Here is a 22977-nt window from a genome sequence, read left to right as displayed (position 1 = left end):
ATTATAGAAAAAATCCAATCAAAATCCATTAAGTAGTTCTCTCGTGAAAAACAGACAGACATACAGACAGATGGATTTTATACTGTTTTTATATATATATATATATATATTCTTTTTTAAGTGTGAATCGTGTAATCAGCAAGCATCCACCACATCCTCACAGTTGCGAGAAGCTGATCATAGATATGAGATACAATATCTGCCAAATAATATAAAGAGTACATGACACGTGTTTCGCCCTTATTGGGGCTCTTCAGGTGTACGCACTTTTGTAAAACCTCTGACACTGCGCCACGGTGGATGATTCGTTTATTTGGCAGGGTGAAGATCAGAGTATTACGTTCTTTTTGAAGTCTGAGTCGCAATATGATTATTTAGGTGGTTACCTACCAGGTAATTCTTGTGGTTAGTCGCCGAGTCGGCAAACATCTGCCATGTCCTCTCAGTTGCAAGAAGCACATTATGCTGATGTGCCAGGTTTGATCCCCATAAGGGAATACAAAAGTACGTAGACCTGAAGAGCCTCAATAAGGGTGAAAGACGTGTTGTGTACTCTTTGTTTGGCAGATATTGCCCATGGGGGGTTGCCAACCAGGATCCCGAGCTGTTTTGTCACATGGTTGGTGCAGCGACGTGCTGTACCAGTGCATGCTCCCAAATCTGACCTGATTTGTCAGTAGCTCTTTGGTTTGAAAATGTGTCCTTCAGGATGAGCTGCTGTCTCAGTTTATCATGTTCTCTCTCCTTCTCCTGATGTCTTTCACTCTGTCCAAGTTTTGACCCCCATTACAGAAGTGACCCAGTGTCTTTTGGTCAGATGTAAAACTCTTTAGGTGAAGATGTGACTTGGATGTCAATCCAGATGTTCTTCAGTTCTGCGTATTGTTTTGGTGGCAATATGTTATCATGGAAGACAACCAGAAGCACATCTCGGGACAGCAAGTGCTTCAAGCAATGCCCTTTAAGATTTGTCATTCATATATTGTCCTGGTGGCCAAGTGGGGGCACACTGTGGTATTTAGTACACACATTCCCAATGGGAATTTGTCTTTTTGTATGACCTTTGGAGGTCAGAGTGCAGGGTCATCCATTGTATAGCACCCTGGAGCAATTTTCAGGTTAAGTGCCCAACAGAGTAGAATCCCTTCTGTAGTAACAAGATTTGAACTGGCAGCCTTCTAGATACCACCATAGATCCTAAGTTTCAAAGCCACCACTCCACCACATAATATTTAGATATATTCATCTCTTTTTGGTGTTACCTATGTTCTGGAGAAACTGCCCGTCTCAGCCCTGCCAATTCTGTAATTGGCTATCTCTCTCACCCTTTCACCACCTAATAGCTCATGTGTGGTGAGTGTACTGGTGTAAAATGGCTGCCGCTGCATCGTCTAAGTGGGTTCTCCATATTGTTGGTGGTTGAAGTGGTTCCCCACTGTCTAAGTGCTTTGAGTAGCAAGAAAAAGCGCTATATAAATATAATTAATTATTATTATTATTACTGCCTGTACTGTACTGTATATATACTGGGGTCACCAAAATTTTTGAAACTGAGAGCTACTTGAAGGATACTGAGTAATATGAAGGGGAACTTGTTTGTTACAAACTTCCTGAATAACGTAATGTTGCATGTAGGGAATCCATTCCCTGGAATGAGACTGCTGTAATTCCTGGGAAAATGGAAATGGCCAAGCTCGCATATATAGCGTGTAAATGTGTAAACATCGATCAAGAAATAACAGAGTTGCAGTTGACAATAATTAAGTGGCATGGTTTTTTGGCCCATGGTGTAGTGTGTTGCCGATTAATTCAGTCAACAACAGCCCAGCAGCAGTCAGTCTCTCGGCTCCCACTAAGACTGAGCACAGTGGACTGGGAGGAGTCTGCACTCTGCAGCTCACGAATGCTGCGATGGGGCAGACTTCATTAATGTCTGTTAGACAGCAGCTTTGAACAGCAACTTGAAATTGCAATGCATCAGTCTGTTGCATCCGCATTATCTGTGCCAAGAAACTTGCCATCACAGAATGATGACAAGAAACTGGATGCATCAGTAAAAGCTGAAATGGCGGTGTTTCAGAGCAACGGCAAGCGCGGGCGTTGTTTAGAACAAGTGTATCAGTATCTGATGACTGTGCCGCCTACTTCACTGGGGGTACAGCGTGCTTTCTCAGAGGCTGGCTTACTCTGCACGAATGTGTGCTCTCGCTTGGACGCCCGCATGCTGGACATGTTGTGCTTTCTACGTTTATGTGACAGCATGAACTGCTTGTAGTTAAGGTTAGTCTTTCATTGGTGTCAACATATTGCAGTAGTTTTATTAAAAATAAGTGTCGGTCATTCTAAAACCGTTCACATGTGAGATACCCATGCATTGTGTCATCCCCGGGGCACCCTGGAATGACATGCAGGATTCCCAAATTCCCAGAAATGGACAAACCCGTCCAGGAATGGATTCCCTAGTTGCATGGTTCACCTTTAATTATATTTCGCTATTATAAAAAAAAAAAACTTGTGAAGAGACAAGACTTTTTCCCGGGGACGGGACCTGATCTTTTGAAGAGAGACCAAGACACTTTCACTTCCCGCAAGACGGACAAATCACGTCATACTTACAACCTTCAGACGCAAGTCCCGTGCTACACATGCAGAGCAGGTTAGAGATAATGGAAGTAGGAAAAATCGAAAGTCTCCAAAAATGAGAGTAAATATCGCATTAGCGCAAACAAATGGAAAATATTATTAGGGGAAATAACAGAACAGCGAAAAGAGATCGAATATTCAGGTGCAGTACAGGCTTTTAAACGTTCAAAGCTCCGCACGAATTGCAGATCACGCGGCACGGCAGCAGCAGCAAGCCAACAGCTTCTCGAGCAAAGAGGAGGTGAAAAAAACACCTGTTACTTGTTTCCCAATGTATCACCGTTTAAGAGGGGTTTCGGAGGAGCGGCTGCGCCTCTTTGGGGTGCACTCAGCCCCCCTATGTACAACAGCAGGGAGGAAGGGTAGGCAAGCGAAATGCAGAACATGCATGAGGGCAGCAGCAGCAGCACGCCAGCAGATGAGGAGGAGTTAAAAAATGTATTTGTTTCCCATTGTATCACCGTTTAAGAGGGTTTTCGGAAAGGCAGCAGCTGGCAGGTGGGGAAAGGGGTTGGTGAGCGAAGCAAGCAGGGGGCAAAGCCCCCTAGGTTTTAATATACTGGAAATTTTCCATAGCTTCTCTGCCATGTTTTTCTTTATTTTTATGGGGTAAAAACTGCGTCTAGCTCCCCATCATAGCTGCGCCCGTTTGCTTGTCTCTGCGAAGAGTGAGATGGGGGTTTGTCTTGCGCACGATATTGAACTTTGACTACAGACCCCCCCCAATCTACATCAATGCAAGTGTTATTGATTCAAAAAGAACAGCAGCACAATTAAATACAATTTTTAGACAGAACTCCATGGTGTCTAGCGCTATTTTTAGAACATGCCCTGCGGGCAACTAGGTGCCCGCGGGCATTGTGTTGGCTACCTCTGGTCTTTTTTCAACTCTCTCTCACCTTGATCGTGATGCAGTATTGTGCAGCGCTCATATTAAGATTTTAAGATAACTTTTTGAAAGTCCATTAATCCACTTTAGAGTTTTGGGGGACGCCAAGCCTGTTCCCTAAATGGATGGGGCGCCAGTCCATCGCAGGACCTCCTGACACACTCGCCCCCATTCACTTGGGGCCGACACTCACTTTCGTAGTACCCAGAGAGAAACCCAAGCAGACGTGAGGGAAAATGTGTAAATGTCGCGCCGTCACCAACCAGAGAACAGAATTCATACCCAGGATCCGTGCTGCCACCAGATCATTTCCTTTTTTTTTACTTAAAGCCCTACTTATCCCTTTCTCTCCTCTGCTCATTTTTTTCTCTTTTGTTTTCTTCCCATCTGCTTGCATTGCATCTCCCGGATTTGTTAATGAATCCTCAGCCCCCTGGTAGCGCTCACTGGTAAAGCTGCAATTCCAATAGACATCTAACAACACAATTTTATAGCAGCCGATCTCCTAAAATATGCAATACAAATATAACAAAAGCTGCTTAGTGCCAGTCACATGGGTGACTCCTGCTATATTTCGATTTAACTCCTAATCCCGTGTTCAGCTGTGGCAAGATGGAGAGCACAGTGTGGCATTTACTTGAGTGAAAGGCGGCGGAAACAACCCGGTGGAATAAAAGACAAATCCTGCTGCTGCTGACACAGCAGCTTCTGGCAAATATGCAAAGAATGAATGAAGTCCTCTTCCAAGACTGCAAGTGCAATTTTGAAACACCTGACTTGAGCAACGGGGAGACCCGGTGGGGTGGGTTTGGGGTCCAGAGGCTCTTCCTGGTCTAAAATACCGGCAATTTTAAAGGCAGCGTGAAGCAGACCTGACAGTTGCCTCCTGAAGTAGGACGCCTTGTGATTTATGACTCTGTCATTAGATCATCCATGTGAATCCTCACGGTTTTATATTTTTGATCAATACCTCGGCGCTCAGTTCCAGTTGTCCTACTGCCTAGTGTTGTGGTCACAATTGTAATAGATGAGTATGCTCTGTCCAATATGGCATGCACTGTTGCAGCCCCCATGTTGTCGCCAGTTCCTCTTATTATTGGCGTAGGTTTCACGCTCCCTTGCTGTTTTTGTTTGAATCATATTCGGCATATTCTTATTTCCCACGATGCCATAATCCTTGCTTTAATTTCCATAATAATGATTATTTCTATAGTTATTGGGGAGCTCTGCTACCTCGCTTTTCCACAGACTGATTTCAAATCCTGGCCTGATCACTGCCTGTGTCACGTTTCCATGTCACCTTCTTTCCATGTCCATGGTAGTTTTCCTTTAGGGATTCTGGTAATCTTCATACCTCCTGTGGACCACCAGGGGGCGCACCTGCCGCCCCAACCTGACACAGACAGATGCTAGAGACAAGTGCAAGCACACACACAGGTTTTATTTTCCTTTTCCTTCCTCTGGGGAATGCCTAAATATGTGGCTTTAATCCTTTATTAAATCTTAAAATATACGGTATTTAACAAATTCGGAGTTGCATACTCTGTGGTGGGTTGGCACCCTGCCCAGGATTGGTTCCTGCCTTGTGCCCTGTGTTGGCTGGGATTGGCTCCAGCGGACCCCCGTGACCCTGTGTTCGGATTCAGCGGGTTGGAAAATGGATGGATGGATGGAGTTGCATACTTTTAAATGATTGTATCCTGTCTTCAAAATAAACCAACATACTATAATATAAAATTGAAACAAGGATACGTTTTTGATAATGCAGTTAGTATTTGTTATAGGAGGGTCTGAAAAATGAAATGGAGAAATGTCATTGTAGTCTGCTGAGCACAGCACAGAGCATAGAAAGGCTGATTCTGATGGGACAGGATCTGAAGGTGGGTTATGTGAGGTGGTCACACATTATTGTAGCCTTCTGTCCAGAAGAGAATGCACAACTAAATCGGTGGACTTTATGCTTTTTTCTGTTTATTTTGGCTTTTTTACCTTTGTGTGTTCACACACACCCTTAGTCTTAAATCTAATTTCTACTTTGTTAATAATTATCCCTGTGCTAAGCAGAGTCATCCCAAGATCGTGTTTGCTTTAGTCTAAAAGATACCAGAAGCAGGTTATTATCCAAGAGTTATCACAAAGTTGACAAATATTTGCTGTAATTTCCTGAGAGCAGGCAAGGAGGACTACCGGGGTTTAATGGCCCTGTGAGAATTGCTGTATCCCAGCTCAGGCAGGACCGAAGGAGGACCCCAAACTTTGTCATAGTAGGAGCAAGTGACCCAGGGCTTACGTGCAGCCACCATGATGGATTCAGAGGCAGAAGACATGGATTTGACATCAGAAACAATAATTTCGCCAGTCTCCTTTACAGATTCAGATGATGGGCAGGAGGAATCTGAGATTTTAAACACTTATGTGGTTGATGGATTTTGGAAAAGGCTTAAGCCTGGGAAACAAACTGAAGATGCTAAAGCAAACACAAACACTTACAGGTATTTTAGCACACTGAGATTTTTACCCATTTCCTACTGGCTTTCTCTATCTATCTATCTATCTATCTATCTATCTATCTATCTATCTATCTATCTATCTATCTATCTATCTATCTATCTATCTATCTATCTATCTATCTTCTACTAGCATGAGAAAGGCAGTACATAAATAAAATGTACTAGCCAACCCGCGGCGTACCATACGCCGCATAATCAGGCTGGTTTTTTAATAATTTTTAAGCACAGGGAGAAAATTTAACATTTGCAAAATCGGTAATGTAATAAATCAGCAAGAAAAGCAACATTGTAACAATGCACGGAACAAACCAACACACAATTGTCCGTGCAGCGTAGCGAGATGGGAGGGGGGTGTGTACAAAGTGCAGGAGCATCTAAGAAGACGCATGTGTGTCTGGTTTCTCAGAGCAAGCTGATTGGTCATTTATGCTGCAGTGTGATTGGTTAGTTTGGCGTTGGTGGCACGGCTACAGAGAAACTGTGAGCGTGAGATGCACGAGGAGGAGTAAAGGCGCATGTTGAGTATAAAACTAGACAGGAGGCAAGAAAGGCACCTCAAAAATAATATAGCAAAGTCTGAGAAGCAGGCTATATGGGTGCACACTCAAGAGAGGGAATGCTTACTTGGGGGAATGATTACTTTTTCACACAGGGCCATGTAGGTTTGGATTTTTTTTCTCCCTAAATAATAAAAACCATCATTTAAAAACTGCATTTTGTGTTTACTTGTGTTATATTTGACTAATGGTTAAATGTGTTTGATGATCAGAAACATTTTGTGTGACAAACATGCAAAAGAATAAGAAATCAGGAAGGGGGCAAATAGTTTTTCACACCACTGTATATATATATATATATATAACACCATCAGTTATGGCACTACAGCCATGTGGTGTGATTCCTCGAGGGTGACTAGCCTAGTTTTTCACACCACTGTGTATATATATATATATATATATACAGTATACATATATGTATATATGTACTATATATGTATTTATATATATATATATATATATATAATCCTAAGCCTTAAAGTTCAATGATTTTGTACAACAATTTTGTGTGATTTTTTTATGTCAGATTTTTTGTCATTCTTTTAATCGGGCTTATTTAAAAACCTACATATATATGTTTGGTGTCATTCTTTTCAGAATGTATTGAACTTTAATGTGATGTTGTTAGATTTTCAGATTCTTATTCTGTTTTTAAATTATAAACTAAAGAATGTCAAGAACTCATGTCCCGCGAAACAAGACTTTGTGCCATGAGATTTAACCACGCCCAGTGCCAGAAATAAAAGACAAAGAGTAAGACAGCTGCTGTACAGACTGTTAAATGTTTGAAGCACCGCGCAAAATGCAGATCGCATGGCATGGCAGCTGCAGCAGCAGCAAGCTAGAAGTGGTTGGCATGTAGCGCAGGCAAGGGGGTTGGCTAGCAAAGCAAGCACAGTGTAAGCCCACTAGTGTACATACATATATATATATATATATATATATATATATATATATATATATATATATATATATATATATATATATCCTTCAAGTGAGAATTTCATTTTTTCCAGTTTCCAGTTACCCACTGACTTAATAGAGGTGGGGTGCGATTTTCTTGTCCTTCTCTACTTTAAGTCCATCTGGTAGTTCATCAAACACGGCTGTTAATCGGTTACCAGTGTTTGGGACACCAAAGCTCTCTGATAGGCATGCAAACAATTTTCTTTTCTTTTTCAAATTTCTTTTCAGTTTTCATAAATTCATAAATTTCATAAATAAAGCAAAATGACACCTTTTATTGGCTAACTAGAAAGATTACAATATGCCAGCTTTCGATGCAACTCAGACCCGCATTTTCAGGTGAGATGTAATCATAAAGAACCTTTTTTTTTTATTTTTAGTCTCCCCCGGCTCTTCTCCTTCATGTGCAACAAAAGCGTTGTACCAACATAACAGCGGATTTCCTTTAGAATGAAACAGGTGGCACGTCTTAGTTCCCCAGCACTCGACGTCCTATCTCTGTCCACCTTGGCTCCTGCCAGCTGCTGCCATCCACTTTTTTTGAGCAACCTTGGAGTCATCGATCGGCCCTGGGCTGCGTCTCATCATGAGCGGCTGAAGTCAGAGTGAGATTCTGTCACTGTTGTTGGGCTTGACCTCTCTTTGCTGCACAATCACTTTTGGTTGCCTTTCAATTTGGAGTGCAGCCATTCCATTCCTGTAAGGGCCCCCCATCCCCTTGTGGATTAAGCGACTGGCTAGTTTTGTTAGTTAATTGCCTAAGTAATCTGTTAATTGATTCGTCCAGCGAGAAAGTGAATTATTGATTTACTTGTTATGTTAGTGGGGTAATTCATTAGTTAAGTGGTTGATGAATCAGGCGGCCGAGTAATGGACTGACCATTGCTTGATTAATTTGTAAATTGATTAATAGGTTAACTAGTGGGTTACGTTTTACTTCCTTAGTAAACTAATGAATTAATCAGTTTAACTAATGAGCAATTTGTATGCATTTGCTACGAACGTACTTGACCATTATTTGAATAAATTCGATAAGTGCTTAGTGGGGGAAGTAATTTAAATAATGTGTGGGTTAAGTAATAACTAGTGAAACACACGGACCTGCAGACCTAAAATAAATTGCTAATAAAAGCCAAGTTAAAGATGTGAAGCTGTTGATCCTTGTAATTTTTCCTAAATAGTAGTTACATCTTTCAGTTCCTCTACCTGTAGAAGTTATTTATTTTATTACTTCATCTTTATATATATATATAATTTCCAACATCTGTCTGTCTGTCCGTTGTTTGCAAGAGAGCTACTTAACGGATTTAGATCGGGTTTTTTCTATAATTTGCGTGAACATTCTGGTTGATTTTGTCACGCCAAGTATTATAGTTTGCTTGAGGTACAGATTTATTTGCACGAATCTGAGACAAATGCTGTGGGCTGAGGGGAGGGGGGCAGGGCCTTCCTCATTCACTCGCCAGCCTCCGTTTGAGTCGCTCCACCTCTCGCCACGTGTTGGAGCGGACCTTGCCCTCCACTTACCCAGAGATACCTGTTTGTTCAGCAGACATTATCATCTACAGATTGTTAAGGAGTAACGTTTGACGTTTTTGAGAGACAGAGAGCAGAGCTACGTGTGTTTTAGAGGGTAGCTGCTGATTGCCAGAGATATCACGGCCACGTGCTTTTTTCCCCCATGCGGGGGACACTCTCCCGTCAGAGCCGAACACGATCAGATACAGTGCCAGCATTTGATGTTGGAGAGTATCTACCTTCTACTTGGCTAGAATTGCATTTTTTTTTATTTTATATTTTGATTTTTAAAGTTTGCCTTGTTTCGCTACTACGTGGGCGGAGCCACAGAGGACAGCTAGTCTAGAATAAGTGGGATATTTCTAATTTGGTAACACACAAAGAGACCCAGCTTGACGTCGATCACATCACTGATGTGACTTTGCTAAGTAGTGGTCTTCAAAGAAAAGTTGACGTAACATTGTGATAGCAGAGCTTTCATATGGTTGGAGGTTTCAAGTTTTTGACGATCTTCTCGAGTGTTGCCGTGCATTTCTGTCTCTCTCTCTCCTCCTTGTATTCTGCCTCCTCATTTATAAAGCTTGCGTCAGCATAAAAGGAGGCTTTGAAAGGTGCGTATGGAACGTCCCGCGCAAATTTTTGGATTTATAAAAGTAAACTTTGGCGGGGCAGTTCACCGACAAAAGCGCGATAGACACATGCGCCCCGACAAAACCGCGACGGACAAATGAGCGCCGACAAACCCAGTAACTGGTTTTCGACAAATGCGCACCGACAAAATCGCGAGAGAGGCCAAGAGAGTAGGACGCCCTTGCTGCAATTCTTCATACATATGCAGGGCGTGATCTTAAGGACTATCTGTGTGCCATGCTGATGGCATGACGCGTCTTATAATATTGACTTCTAAAATAAACATTATTATAGATGCTTTAAACTACTAATTTATATTTAATGAAACTATCGCGATTTTGTCGGTGCGATTTTGACGGCGCATTTTAATCGGTGCTATTTTGTCGGCGCGCATACGTCTATCGAGCAAATGTCGGGTCACAGGCGGGGCTTGTGTATATTTATGGCAACTTCAACCATTGTAAAAAACCCTCACGCTGTTTCATTCCATTTGAACTAATGTGTGGCGCTGAGGTGTCACCCGTTGCTTGGCTGCACTCTGGTCCTAATTTGGGATCCTTAGGTGGTTTGTCATGTTGTGGGTGTGCTGTATCAGTGTGTGCCCCCAACCTCACCTCTGACCCATGCGTATGCAACATTTCAGAGAATCTTTGGAGGAATGCCACCCTTGATAATGTAAGGGAAACGTGGCCAAGCCGACTAAAGGACGACTCAAGCTTGTTGTTATCATGTGCCTTGACGTGACGTATTAAAATTCAATGAATACAATGTACAGATGCATGGCTTTTAGTTCTTATTTAAGAGGGTCAATGCTGCGTATTTGCGCCGAACGACTTGTTTAGGTTTCCATCAGTATATTTCCACGAATTGTTGTCACTTCTCAGGAAACTGGTTGACAAGTCAGCTGAGCTTCACTCCATCATGATTGCTGTGCGGGAAGCCATTAACCAACCTGTGAAGCACTACATCCAGTTTTTGTATGGCGTGGGTGCACACACGTAAAACAGAACTCGCTTTTGACAGCACAACAAGGCAATTTGCAGCCGTGTCCGGTTTTCCTAATGTAATCCAATCACTTGGCTGCACTCACATTGCAATCGGGGCATCCAGCGAGCGTGAAGCGGCTTTTGTTAACTATAACTTGTTACGTTCCATTAATGCACTCTGACAGAGGTGACGGTGAAGTTTTCTAAATCCTCTGAATTTGTAGCACCTTGCTGGCCACCTTATCGAAGATGTTGGATCGGTTGAAATCAGACAACTGCTAAGATCCCGTGGTCTGCTTGCTTTTCAGTTGAGTTACTTTAAGCTAATTATGACATGATCCCAATCCTCCATTTTGCATCTTCCTCTGTGCATATACATACTGGTTATCTTATCTAAGGGTAAGTGTACACAATTTAATAAATCCACCCATTATCCAGCCCGCTATATGACACTATTCTAAATTTTGCTTTGACATTTGCATATATTTTCCCAGAATTCTTGTCCATTTTGCCTGCACCTCAGAATTCAACACTCTTTGAAACACATCGCCTGCACCGTATTTTAGCTTCTGAAAAACATCCTAGGAGTCATTTATCTTTAGGATCTGCAGTATGTGCAAATGCTAGCTTTCCTGTATGAGCAATTGGCACACAGCATATTCACTCCATCTGTCTAAATAGTCGGTCATTCCGTCATTTTCTAACCACTTGGTCCTGAATTGGGTCTTTAGTGCCAATCCCAGTCAGCACAGGGAACAAGCCAGGATCCCGGGTAAAGTAGTGCGCTGGCGCCCCTGTTTCAATAGCAAAACAGAAACATGCATAGGCATCAGAAACATCATGGGACCCATATACTCCTGGGCCCAAGGCCAGTGCTGATACGTTAAGTGTAAGGCCGAAGGGTGGACTTGAAGAAGTGAGGCTCGGCATGCGTGTTCTCGCAGGGAACCTCAGATGGCAGCAGGGACCTGAGCCTGGATTTGAAAACCTGGAGCACGTCTCCTCTGGCTGCAGGATCTCATTTGGGGTAAGCAGAGGAGACGTCAGTTTTAAGAAGGTTATACCCGGGCTTGTGAGTTTTTAAAGAACGGTTTCCTGCTGTGAGTTTAATCCTCCTTTTTTTAATGGAATTAATTATTGCTTTTTAACCTCTTCTGGACACTCAGATTTTATGGGTTTATTTATTTATTTGTTTAGGGAAGACTTTTATGCACTGCACTTTCTGTTTGGAATTTAATAAAAGCACCAAATGCTGTTGTACCAACCTCTTGTCGAATGTGCGTGTCCTCATTCGCCCGGCTAATCTCGATACATGACTATTGAGTTTTGCAGGTGGAAGAGGTTTCTGGAAGCACAAGGGAGTGAGGCACTAACCCGGACCACCACAAGAACATGCAAACTCCACGAAGGGAGGGCTCGGGATGCGAACCCTAGTCTGCTTTCTGCAAGGCAGCAGTGCTACGACTGCGCCACAGTGCCACCCTGCCTAAATAGCCCTAAATAAGACACACAAATTAAACATTACAAATTAAATTTAGCAAACTGTAAAGGGACATTTTATTTTTTACTTTTTTAAACGAAATGGGAAAGGGTGTCTCTAAAGTGATGGTGTTCACTAGAGAAGGGAACTACACAAAAAAATGTCTTTGTTGGATGAAATGCCAGCACAGCTTTTTACGCTGAATTAAAAAAAATCAATAAAGTTGAGTTTTTCATGTCACTTCAGGACACTGTGGGCTTTGTGAATAACCCTGACAGAAATGCTACATGATGAAGCTGTGTGACTGCAGTAAGCTTTACTAAATCTTTCTTTTTTCTTTTTAGGCCTGGCAGTATACTTTATGGTATTGACAGCATGCCGGATTTACGCAGAAAAAAGACAATGCCCATCGTTCGAGACTTGGTGAGTTACATTCTTTGTGGTTCAAGTTCCTGCTAAGTTGTAACCCCGTGTCCTTGCTTGCTTTGTTCGAGGGATCCTTCACAGATGACGACGACTATGGTGTCTTCAGACACGAGCAGAGCACCTTTCTTTATCCTCACTTGCTCTTCACCTGCAGTGCGGACACAAACAAATCATTCCTTGAAAAGTCTTTACAAAAGCCGTCCATAGGCCGGCATTGGGGGGCCACACAACATGGCATGGTGGCATTGCTAGCCCTTGATCACAAGTGACCAGTATTTACACCCACCAGTCACACAGGATGATTCAGGTGACAGAGCGACTTTTATTAATCGTACTGCAATGCTTTCAGTCCTTCTAATGTCAGCCTGTTTTATTCTGAAAGCTTGATTTTATTTCTGTAGTTTCATTTGTTTATTGTAGGCAGCTTTAATGCCCCCATTTGCACCTGTGTGAATCTATTTATGCTTTGTGTCCTTTTAGGAGGAAAACAATGTGCATTTTAATTTATTCTGGCCATGTATAAAATGGCAGGCCTGTGTTTCCTGCTTTAACTTTATCAGTTTTATTCCAAACTCAGCCAACAGACTCCTCACACAGACATCTTTGGTTTGGTTAAAAGGGCTTTGGTGCCGGACTGTACAGCAGAACACTGCCAGTTCAAGCAGCACCACTCACACCTTGTGTGACTCTGAGGGAGTCGTGGCAGCCGTCAGAGCTCACATAAGAGAAATATGGAAACAACTCTGGGTTTTGTAAGTCACTTTGGAGGAAGAGCATCAACTGCATACACTCAATGAGCAAATTCTTAGGACCCACTCTACTAATACTGAGGAGGGCCTCCTTATGTTCTCAAATTAACCATAATTCTTCATGACATGGATTTCACCAGATGTTTAAATAATCCATAAAGACCACTCAACTCACATCAAATTTGTGAATTTCCCCTTGGCATTAATAAAGTATCTATCTATCTATCTATCTATCTATCTATCTATCTATCTATCTATCTATCTATCTATCTATCTATCTATCTATCTATCATACACTTACTGAATCAATTCTGCATGTCACTATACCAATACTGTGTGGGACCTCGTCTTGCTCTCAAAAAAGCCTCAGTTCTTCATGACATGGTTTCCACAAGATGATGGAGATATTTCTTTGAGACTTAAATAATCCCTAAAGACCACTCAATATACCATTGCTGAGCCAATTCTGCAGACCACTAATACTGGGTGGGACTTTGCTTTTCTCTCAAAACAGCCTCAGTTCCTTATGACATGGATTCCACCAGATGTTTAAATAATCCATAAAGACCACTCAACTTACACTTACTGAACCAATTCTACATGCCACTACTGTATATCAGTTCTGAGTGGGACCTCGTCTTGCTCTCAAAACAGCCTCAGTTCTTCATGATTTGGATTCCACAAGATGTTGGGAGATTTAAATAGTCCATGAAGACCACTCAATATACAATTACTGGGCCAATTCTGAAGACCACTAATAGCGGGTGGGACTTTGTTTTTCTCTCAAAACAGCCTCAGTTCTTCATGACGTGGATTCCACAAGATGTTGGAGATATTTCTTTGAGATTTAAATAATCTATAAAGACCACTCAACATACATGCACTGAGCCAGTTCTTTGGACCACTATACTAATACTGAGTGATCCTTGTTTTGCTCTCAAATCAGCCTCAGTTCTTCATGACATGGATTCCACAAGATGTTGGAGATATTTCTTTGAGATTTAAATAATCCATAAAGACCTTTCAATATACCCTTCCTAAGCAAATCCTTTGGACCACTATGCTATTTTGTGGTAGCCTTGTTTTGCTCTTAAAACAGCCTAATTTCTTCATGACATGGATTACACAAGATGTTGGGCGAGTTAAATAATCCATGAAGACCACTCAATATACCATTACTGAACCAATTCTGCAGACCACTATACTAATACTAGGGTGGGACTTTGTTTTTCTCTTGAAACAGCCTCAGTTCTTCATGATATAGATTGCACAAAATGCTGGGAGAGTTAAATAATCCATGAAGACCATTTAATAGATGCTTGCTTACTAAGCAAATTCTTCAGACCACTGTACTAATACTGGGTGAGACCTTGTTTTGCTCTCAAAATAGCCTCAGTTCTTCATGATATGAATTCCACAAGATGTTGGAGATATTTCTTTGATGTTGAAATAATCTATAAAGACCACTCAACATACACACACTGAGCCAGTTCTTTGGACCACTATACTAATACTGGGTGATCCTTGTTTTGCTCTCAAATCAGCCTCAGTTCTTTGTGATTTGGATTCCACAAGATGTTGTAGATATTTCTTTCAGATTTAAATAATCCATGAAGACCACTCAATATACCGTAACTGATTCTGCAAGATGTCGGAAACGTACCTTCGAGATTCTGCTCCATGTTGGCGTGATGGCATCATGCACTTTCTGCAGATTTGCCAGCTGTCCTTCCCACAGATCCCAAAGGTGTTCTCCTGGATTCAGCTCTGGTGACTGCTAAGGCTACTGAAGAACACTGAACTCATTGTCATGTTGATGAAACCAGTTGGATTACCACGATTAAAAGATTGGGAAATTGTGGTCTTGGAGGGATGCACATTATCAGCAACAAAAGCACTCTAATAGGTCGTGGCATTTAATCGATGATTGATTAGTATTAACATAACACAAAGAGTAACAAGAAAACCTTCTCCACGCCATTACACCACCACCACCAGCATGGGCTGTTGAGACAAGGCAAGTTGGATGGAGTCATACTGTTGGCGTTAAAATCTGACCCTACCCTCTGTGTTCCTTGGCAAAAAACGAGGTTCATCAAGCCAGGCTACATTAATCCAGTCTTGAGCTGTCCAGCTTTGGTGAGCCCTGTGCCCCCTGAAGACTTGAGTTATCTGTTCTTGACTGACAGGAGATGATCTTCTGCTGTCGTAGCCCATCCGGCCTCAAGGTCTGACATGTGGTGCATTCTGGGATGTTTTTTATGCTCACCACAGTTGTACAGAGTGCTTATCTCAGTTAACTTAGCCTTTCTGTCTACTCAACCAACTTGGCCACTCTCTTTTGAGCTCTGTCATCAACCAGGCATACAACTCTAGAGCAGGGGTTCTTAACCTTGTAGGAGTCCATGGATAGGTTTCAGGGGGTCCGTGAGGGTCAGATAAAAATGAACATTCATATTCACCATGCAGCCTGGTCCTGTTGATTTAGAGTAAATATTGTAGCAGCAGTAGTAGTAACGGTAGTAGAAAGTAGCAGTAGATCTGTTTTAAATTGCACAAGAGGATTGCATTTCATAATTATAATGTATGGCTTTAAAGTTTAATAATACTTTGTGTATGCCATATGCAAGATTGACGCTATATAGCGCTTGACCCGACACAGATTGAACACGGGAGGCACGTGTAAAATAAAAAAAAAATACTTTTATTTTTCTTCGTCTGTGGGCTACGCCTTCCCCGTACCCACAGACACAACACAGTCCCAAGCACACAAGTAACACAAGCACTTTCTCTTCCTCCTTGGCACCACCACTCCTCCCAGGCAACCTTGTCCTCCTCCGCCTGACTCTGGCCCCTGAGTGGTGGTTGCTGGCTCCTTTTATAGTTCACCTGGAAGTGCTCCAGGTGCTCGATCCCTGAGCTCTGGCTGCACTCCCGGATGTGATGAATATGTTGCCCATACGGGCTCAGGAGTCCCAAATATAGTGCCCCCTGGTGGTGCCTGTGGGACCCAACAGGGCTGCACCCAACTCCAATTCCCAGGATGCCCTGTGGGAACCCGAGGCACTGCCCCACCCCAGGGAGGTGGCTATCTAGCATCCAGGGGGAGGTATTGCATTGTCCAGGGCTGCTCCCCTGAATATCGCATGCAGGGGTGTCCCGACTAGGTATGGACGCCAGTCGCCTGTCAGACATACCTGTATGAGACAATCAAATCTCAAAAAATAAAGTACATTCTATTCATTGCATGCAAAGTTGTGCTTATGTGAATATTTCTAGGGTAGGGGATCTATAGCCTTCATCAGATTCTTAAAGGGGTCCGTGACTCAAAAAGGATTAAGAATCACTGCTTTAGAGACAGTTGTGTGTGACAATCCCAGGAGATCAGCAGTTACAGAAACACTCAAAGCAGCCCGTCTGGCACCAACAATCACGGCCCGGTCGAAGTCACTGAGGTCATATTTTTTCCCTACCCTGGTGCCTGATGCTGACATTAACTGAAGCTCCTGCATGACTTTATGCATTGCACTGCTGCCACCTGATTGGCTGATTAAATAATTAAATAGCAGGTGCACAGGTGTGCCTAATAATTTGCTCTTTGAGTATAAGTACAAATGTAAAGAAATGAATGTGTATGAAGTTGAAAAATTGATATTACTGACTGCCAGGCTTTGAATTAATATAATTGCAAATTACCCCTGTGTTTACTGACAGTGAAAGGGAAACAATCATGACTGGCTCCTTTATTTAAATATTCTGGTACTTGAAAGTATTCCGTATCTTGCATATTTGATAGCTGCAGAGTGGGTTATTATTCCTGTACAGCACAATGAATTCCATGTGGAGGAGCATCTGTCCACAAAAGATTTCTTCTGATTAGTAGGACTTAAGGAAAATTATTATTGTTTTCTTTTTCCCATTTGTTTAACGTGTGTACTTGAAACATAAAGTCTATTCATTCTTAATAGATAATCTTTAATAATGCAGTATGATTCATGTTCATAAAGTAAGATGTTATTAAACATAAAATCAAATCTGGGACACAAATTTGATATTGTATTTGTCCATATCTCTCATGTAATAAAAACGAACATTTTCTGGTAAGTATATTGTGATTTTTTTGGCCTATATATATATATGTATATGTATATACTGTATGTATATGTATATATGTATATGTATATATAATATATATATGTATGGATATAAGTATATATAGTATATATATGGATATATTTATATGTATATACAATATATATGGATATGTATAAATATATATATAAATTTATGTATATATATTTGTGTAAACCCCATTATATTTATGGGTAGTATTTTTCATGGAGTTGTCAAATTTCATTTGACTATGATTGGGACCTGTCACCAAAAAAACAACAAAATTCTCCTAAGAATTTTTTTTATTTATTTTTTTTTTTATTATTATTATTGAATGTGAAGCTTTGACAACTCGGCCCAGAAATACACTGGAAGAGTTCCTTAAATTTTGATTAGCAATGTGCAGGCTTGTAGACCTTCATGAAAGTGAACTGCAACAGAAGCCCAGATGAAGTCATTAGGGTTACGCGTTGCCTTGCCTTGCCTTCTGGTTTTGGCACTTGTTAAGCGTGGACTCTGATTGGCTGTTTGTGCAAACAGACGGCATCAATGGCACCTGCCAGAGACGAAGAGCCGGGGCCGGGGATCAAAGCCGAAGCAGATTGGCAAAAGATTTCATTGAGGATAAATTTGAATCTGTTTTGGATGTTGGGACCTGTGTGATATTTGACTTCAGACTGAGGCCTGAAATGCCTGCTGCTTATTAAAATATTAAAACTTGCCATGCATGTTATAAACATTTGCATTGCAGCTCTAAGCCCATCTGCATCTAACGTTTGATTATATGAACCTGCAGGTTCTTCCTGCTGCTCAGCACTTGACTCTTGAAGTTTTTGCACCAGATCTGACTCATGCCTGTATTGTTGTAGTGAAGCCCCCAAGCTCCTTCGGAATGCGCCTCATTTTGGGGGCACTGCACTCTCAGCAGCTGGGTTTGCACTTTGGAGAGTGACACCAATACATGCATAAGTGCACTCAACGCTGTTCATTTCTAATGGTACCCAAGAAATGCAATAATGACAAACCCTCGGCATGTTTTTGACCTTTGATATGCATGTCTAAATGATTATTATACTCGTTCACTAATGAATTCATCGTCCTACCATAGACTTAAATGAGCTTTTAATTGAAATAAGATCAAATACTTACTTTTGCATGGCATTAGAAGCTCTTGTACCTTCACTAGAGACTGGTTTAGTGAACGCTGATCCATCTTCAGTAATTACTATTAATAAAGTTTGCTTTTTATGCTATTGCCTTTTGCTTTACTGCAGACACAGCTTTGTTTTGTATGCTAAAACTAACTATTTTATTTTTACCTCTCTTTTCATTTTGCCTCTGGATGATATTGCAGGCTTTGGTAAGTGAATTAAAAAAATATTAATTTTATATTAGGACACTGAGGGCACAGATCAGTTTGAATTTGGACGCCTTCTGATGGGACATGCCACAGACCACTCACACTTAACATGATGGTGGCAAACACCCCACAATACCAAGAGATACTTCGGGGGGAGATGGGCACATTCGCCACATCAGGAAATGTGTGTGAGAACAGTGCCAAGCATTGTGCCCCATGTGCCATCCATTTTCTAGAATTGCTATTTCATTAGATGGTTGCAAGGAGGCTGCGTCAGCTAGAAGAGAGGCACAAGCTTAAACGGTGAGTCAGTCCATCAGATACACTTGCTTTCATGTTTGCTGCACATTGAGCCTGGCTTATACATGTATATTATCCATCCATCCATTTTCCAACCCGCTGAATCCGAACACAAGGTCACGGGGGTCCGCTGGAGCCAATCCCTGCCAACACAGGGCACAAGGCAAGAACCAATCCCGGGCAAGGTGCCAACCCACTACAGGACACACACAAACACACCAACACACCAACACACCAAGCACACACTAGGGCCAATTTAGAATCGCCAATCCATCTAACCTGCATGTCTTTGGAAACCGGAGTACTCGGAGGAAACCCATGCAGACACGGGGAGAACATGCAAACTCCACGCAGGGAGGACCTGGGAAGCGAACCCGGGTCTCCTAACTGTGAGGCAACAGCGCTACCACTGCGCCACCATGCACAACCATATGATATGATATGATATGATATGATATGATATGATATGATATGATATGATATGATATGATATGATATGATATGATATGATATGATATTATTCAGTCAGACAGTCATTGTCCAACCTGCTATATCCTAACACAGGGTTATGAGGGTCCGCTGGAGCCAATCCCAGTCAGCACAGGGCGCAAGGCAGGAACAAATCCCAGACATTATATATTATATAATAATATTATATTATATTATATTATATTATATTATATTATATTATATTCACAAAAATACTTAAACCATTATTTGCAATTGATATGTGACGGTGACAGGATTGCCGTTTTTGTACTGTTGGTGACTCATCTCCAGACTGAAGCAACTTGCCATTTTGCACTGTTACAATATTAATTATTTTGCCCCAGAGGTCAGTTTAAGTGTGAATGTATGCAAGGCCCTGCAATGGACTGGTGCCCCCATCTTACATAGGTTCCAACCTTGCAATATACATATACAGCCTGATAAGCTCCCAGTGGCCACTGACCCCAACCTTGATTGAATTAAATGGATTTTGAGAATGTTACTACGGTGGCCGGGAAAACCAAAGAACATACATACTGTCTACTATGTGTAGAAGAAGGTGGCAAAAATTCAAAGAGGGTGGTGTAGCACACTTAAGAGAAGAAGATGGGGTGTGTTTAAAATTCAAAAGAGGTGCAGACTTCTAAAAAAAATGGGGACAGAGTGGACTTTAATGAACAAAGCTGAGCTGTATTTAGAAGAGAGTGCAGCATTTTTCAGAGAATGCCTGCGGGAAATAAAAATTCATGCCAGAAATGACGTCACGGGTACCCTACTAAACAGCAAACTCTTTTACTCTGTTGTTATTAAGTAATAAAGGCGCATGTCCATCATGTTTTCATTTAAGGAGATTTACAGACTCTGTTGATTCTGTATTTTGGATAATTGGTGGAAGACATTTGAGAAGAATCACACCTGACGGATGTTAGTTTTCTGAAAAATGCTGAGCTCTCTTCTAAATGCTGCTGAGTTCTGTTTATTAAAATCTGCTTCATCCCCTGTTTTATTGTGTAAGGTCCTATGGAGACCCTATTTTCCCCTTTTATACTCTTTATTGTGTAGACCTTAATAAAATGTCTGAAATCCCATACACTTCTCACTCTGTGGTCAGGTACTTCAGCACTTCCTCCTCTCTTTCTATTCTACTGTACATCTGTAACCTCAGGCAATTAAAGATACAGGCTGGAGTGAAGTTATACATTTAATTGTGTATTATTTATAACCTGACCAAAAATATTAAGGAAGCAGAGCACTATGTGAATATTGGCAAACCGTACACTTAAACCCTAAGTGGCAGTGCATCTTGTGTCCATTGGCAGCTCTTGGCATATTTTCAGTCTGGCCTTTGAAAGCCTGTCTCAATATGGCTGCTAAGACAGAGTTGTCTTCATAATGGCCTTCTCTTTATGGACAGATGGTGAGGGAGAGAGAGAGGTATAGATAAGGTGACCAACTTTATACCATTCTTACCACAAAACCTAAACCAATGGGGTGTCGTACAGAATGTTCTCTGATTCAAAACCAATCATAAGCAGCCATACTTAAGACCAATAGAATTAATTTATCTGTCCCTTCCTGACCAGTCACTGATGAAAGCCCTCATGTACAGCTCGTCCCCCAGTTATTTTATTTAGGCAGTTTATGGCCTTCCTATGGGTGATGGCTTATGGGCTTAAAGTCCAAACACAGTCACAGCCCTTTGCCAAGCTGGTCTGACGCTCCATCCTCTTCACCCTAAATGTCACATTCTGAGTCCATTCTAAAGATCGGTCAGGGTTGGTTAGGTGAATATCAAAGCACCGCTGTTCTCATTAATAAAGTAAAACATGTCTCCTGAAACACTGATGTTACATCTGCTTTGTCTAGCTTATAAATTAGGGCCTAAAAAATATTTATCTATATATATATATAAAGGAGAGTTGAGATCCGAGAGACTGTGTTTGTGGAGGGATTGAGAGTTAAGGCGGGTGGGGGAGTCACGTGATCATCTCCCCTCCCATTCACGTCATTCCACTCACTTCATTTCGCTCTGAGCTGAGCTCCGCTGCTGACATTCTTTTTCCTTAGTGTTTAGTCCTTTCTCCTTTACTAATTTACTGTTTAGTACACGCGGTACTTACACAGTCTCTCATAAAAGGGGATAAGACTCCGTGCAAGAAATGGGTATTGAAACTACCTTGGAAGACATGCAATCAACGAGGCCATTAAATGGTTCTCAAGAGAGGTCTTCTAGGTTGGAAAAAAAGCGCTTGGCTGCCAAAACCAGGCGATTAAACGAATTTCAATTAGAAACGACTTCTACGTTAGAAACAAAATGATTCGCTGCCAAAATCAGGCGGTTAAATGAATCTAAAGAAGACAGAATTTCTAGATTGGGAAAAGGACGATTGGCTGTCAAAACCAGGGGGTTAAAAGAATCTGAAAAAGACAGGACGTCTAGATTGGAAAAACCACAATCCGCTGCCGAAACTAGCCGGTTAAACGTGCAGCAAAGTGCGGCAGGTCTGCTAGTTAACTTATATGCAAGAAATCGCACCACCAAGGCACCCCTTTTGAATTTGTATCTGTTAGGTTTGCCACGCCTCTCTTTGAATTGTCGCCGCCCACTTCCACACTCCATATGCAATGAGCAGGCAACCTCTTTGCACTTCTCGGCCACCGTATGTTCTATTATTCATATTAACCAACCTCATACAGTACACGTTACAATATCAAACCCTATATTATATTACTAGGGGCTTGCCTCACCGCTTCGCGCAACCCCTGTCCTGTGCTACACACCAGGCACTTTGCGTCACTACCGCTCGCGTATGTAGATTTCCCTTTCACCAAACAACAAATTTTTTAATTCTCGTGGATACACCTCTTCAATGGGAAGAAACACTACTTTTCCCTGATGGCAACACGAGTTAGACGATCTACAAGTCTCCGACTTAAAGTTTAAATCTGAACAATATATTGGTTCTCTTCTTGCTGTTCCGTTATTTCACAGAGTAATAATTTCTGTTTGTTTGCGTTAATGCGATCTTTACTATCATTTTTTTAAGATTTTAAAATTTTAGTACTTTCATTATCTCCCATCTGCTCTACATGTGTATCATGCCAAGGTTTTGGAACCTCTTTACGATGTTCTACTTTGTCATCTACTCTTTGTCTTTTATTTCCTGCCCCAGTCGTGGTAAAATCTCTTGGCACAAAGTCTCATCTTGCGGGACTTGAAAGTATCTCTCGGAGAAAATCACGTCTCGTCCCAGGCTAAAAAGTCTTGTCTTGTCCCAGGATTTTTTTATATAATAGAGAGACATGGTACCCATGCCCCTGAACTGGATTAAGCAGGGTCCATAATGGATGGATATTATAT

At 41.6% G+C, this 22977-nt stretch overlaps 1 protein-coding gene across 6 annotated transcripts in view; it reads left to right on the top strand.

Annotated features, from left to right (window-relative positions):
- The window catches only part of LOC120539924 (protein unc-13 homolog C-like), a 471266-nt gene that overhangs the window by 96207 nt on the left and 352082 nt on the right, over nt 1-22977 (top strand). For 3 of the 6 annotated variants that reach the window (XM_039770276.1, XM_039770277.1, XM_039770275.1), the window contains exons 5-6: nt 12524-12602; nt 18822-18827. In XM_039770276.1, coding sequence (XP_039626210.1) covers nt 12524-12602; nt 18822-18827 — 85 coding nt within the window. The remainder of the gene's footprint in view (nt 1-12523; nt 12603-18821; nt 18828-22977) is intronic. The other 3 variants (XM_039770280.1, XM_039770279.1, XM_039770278.1) reach the window with 1 other exon arrangement.

Source organism: Polypterus senegalus, chromosome 12, assembly GCF_016835505.1.
Source record: "Polypterus senegalus isolate Bchr_013 chromosome 12, ASM1683550v1, whole genome shotgun sequence".
Classification (NCBI taxonomy): Eukaryota; Metazoa; Chordata; class Cladistia; order Polypteriformes; family Polypteridae; genus Polypterus; species Polypterus senegalus.
The sequence above is the reverse complement of the archived record's forward strand: the minus strand, read 5'-3'. Positions and strand labels throughout refer to the sequence as shown.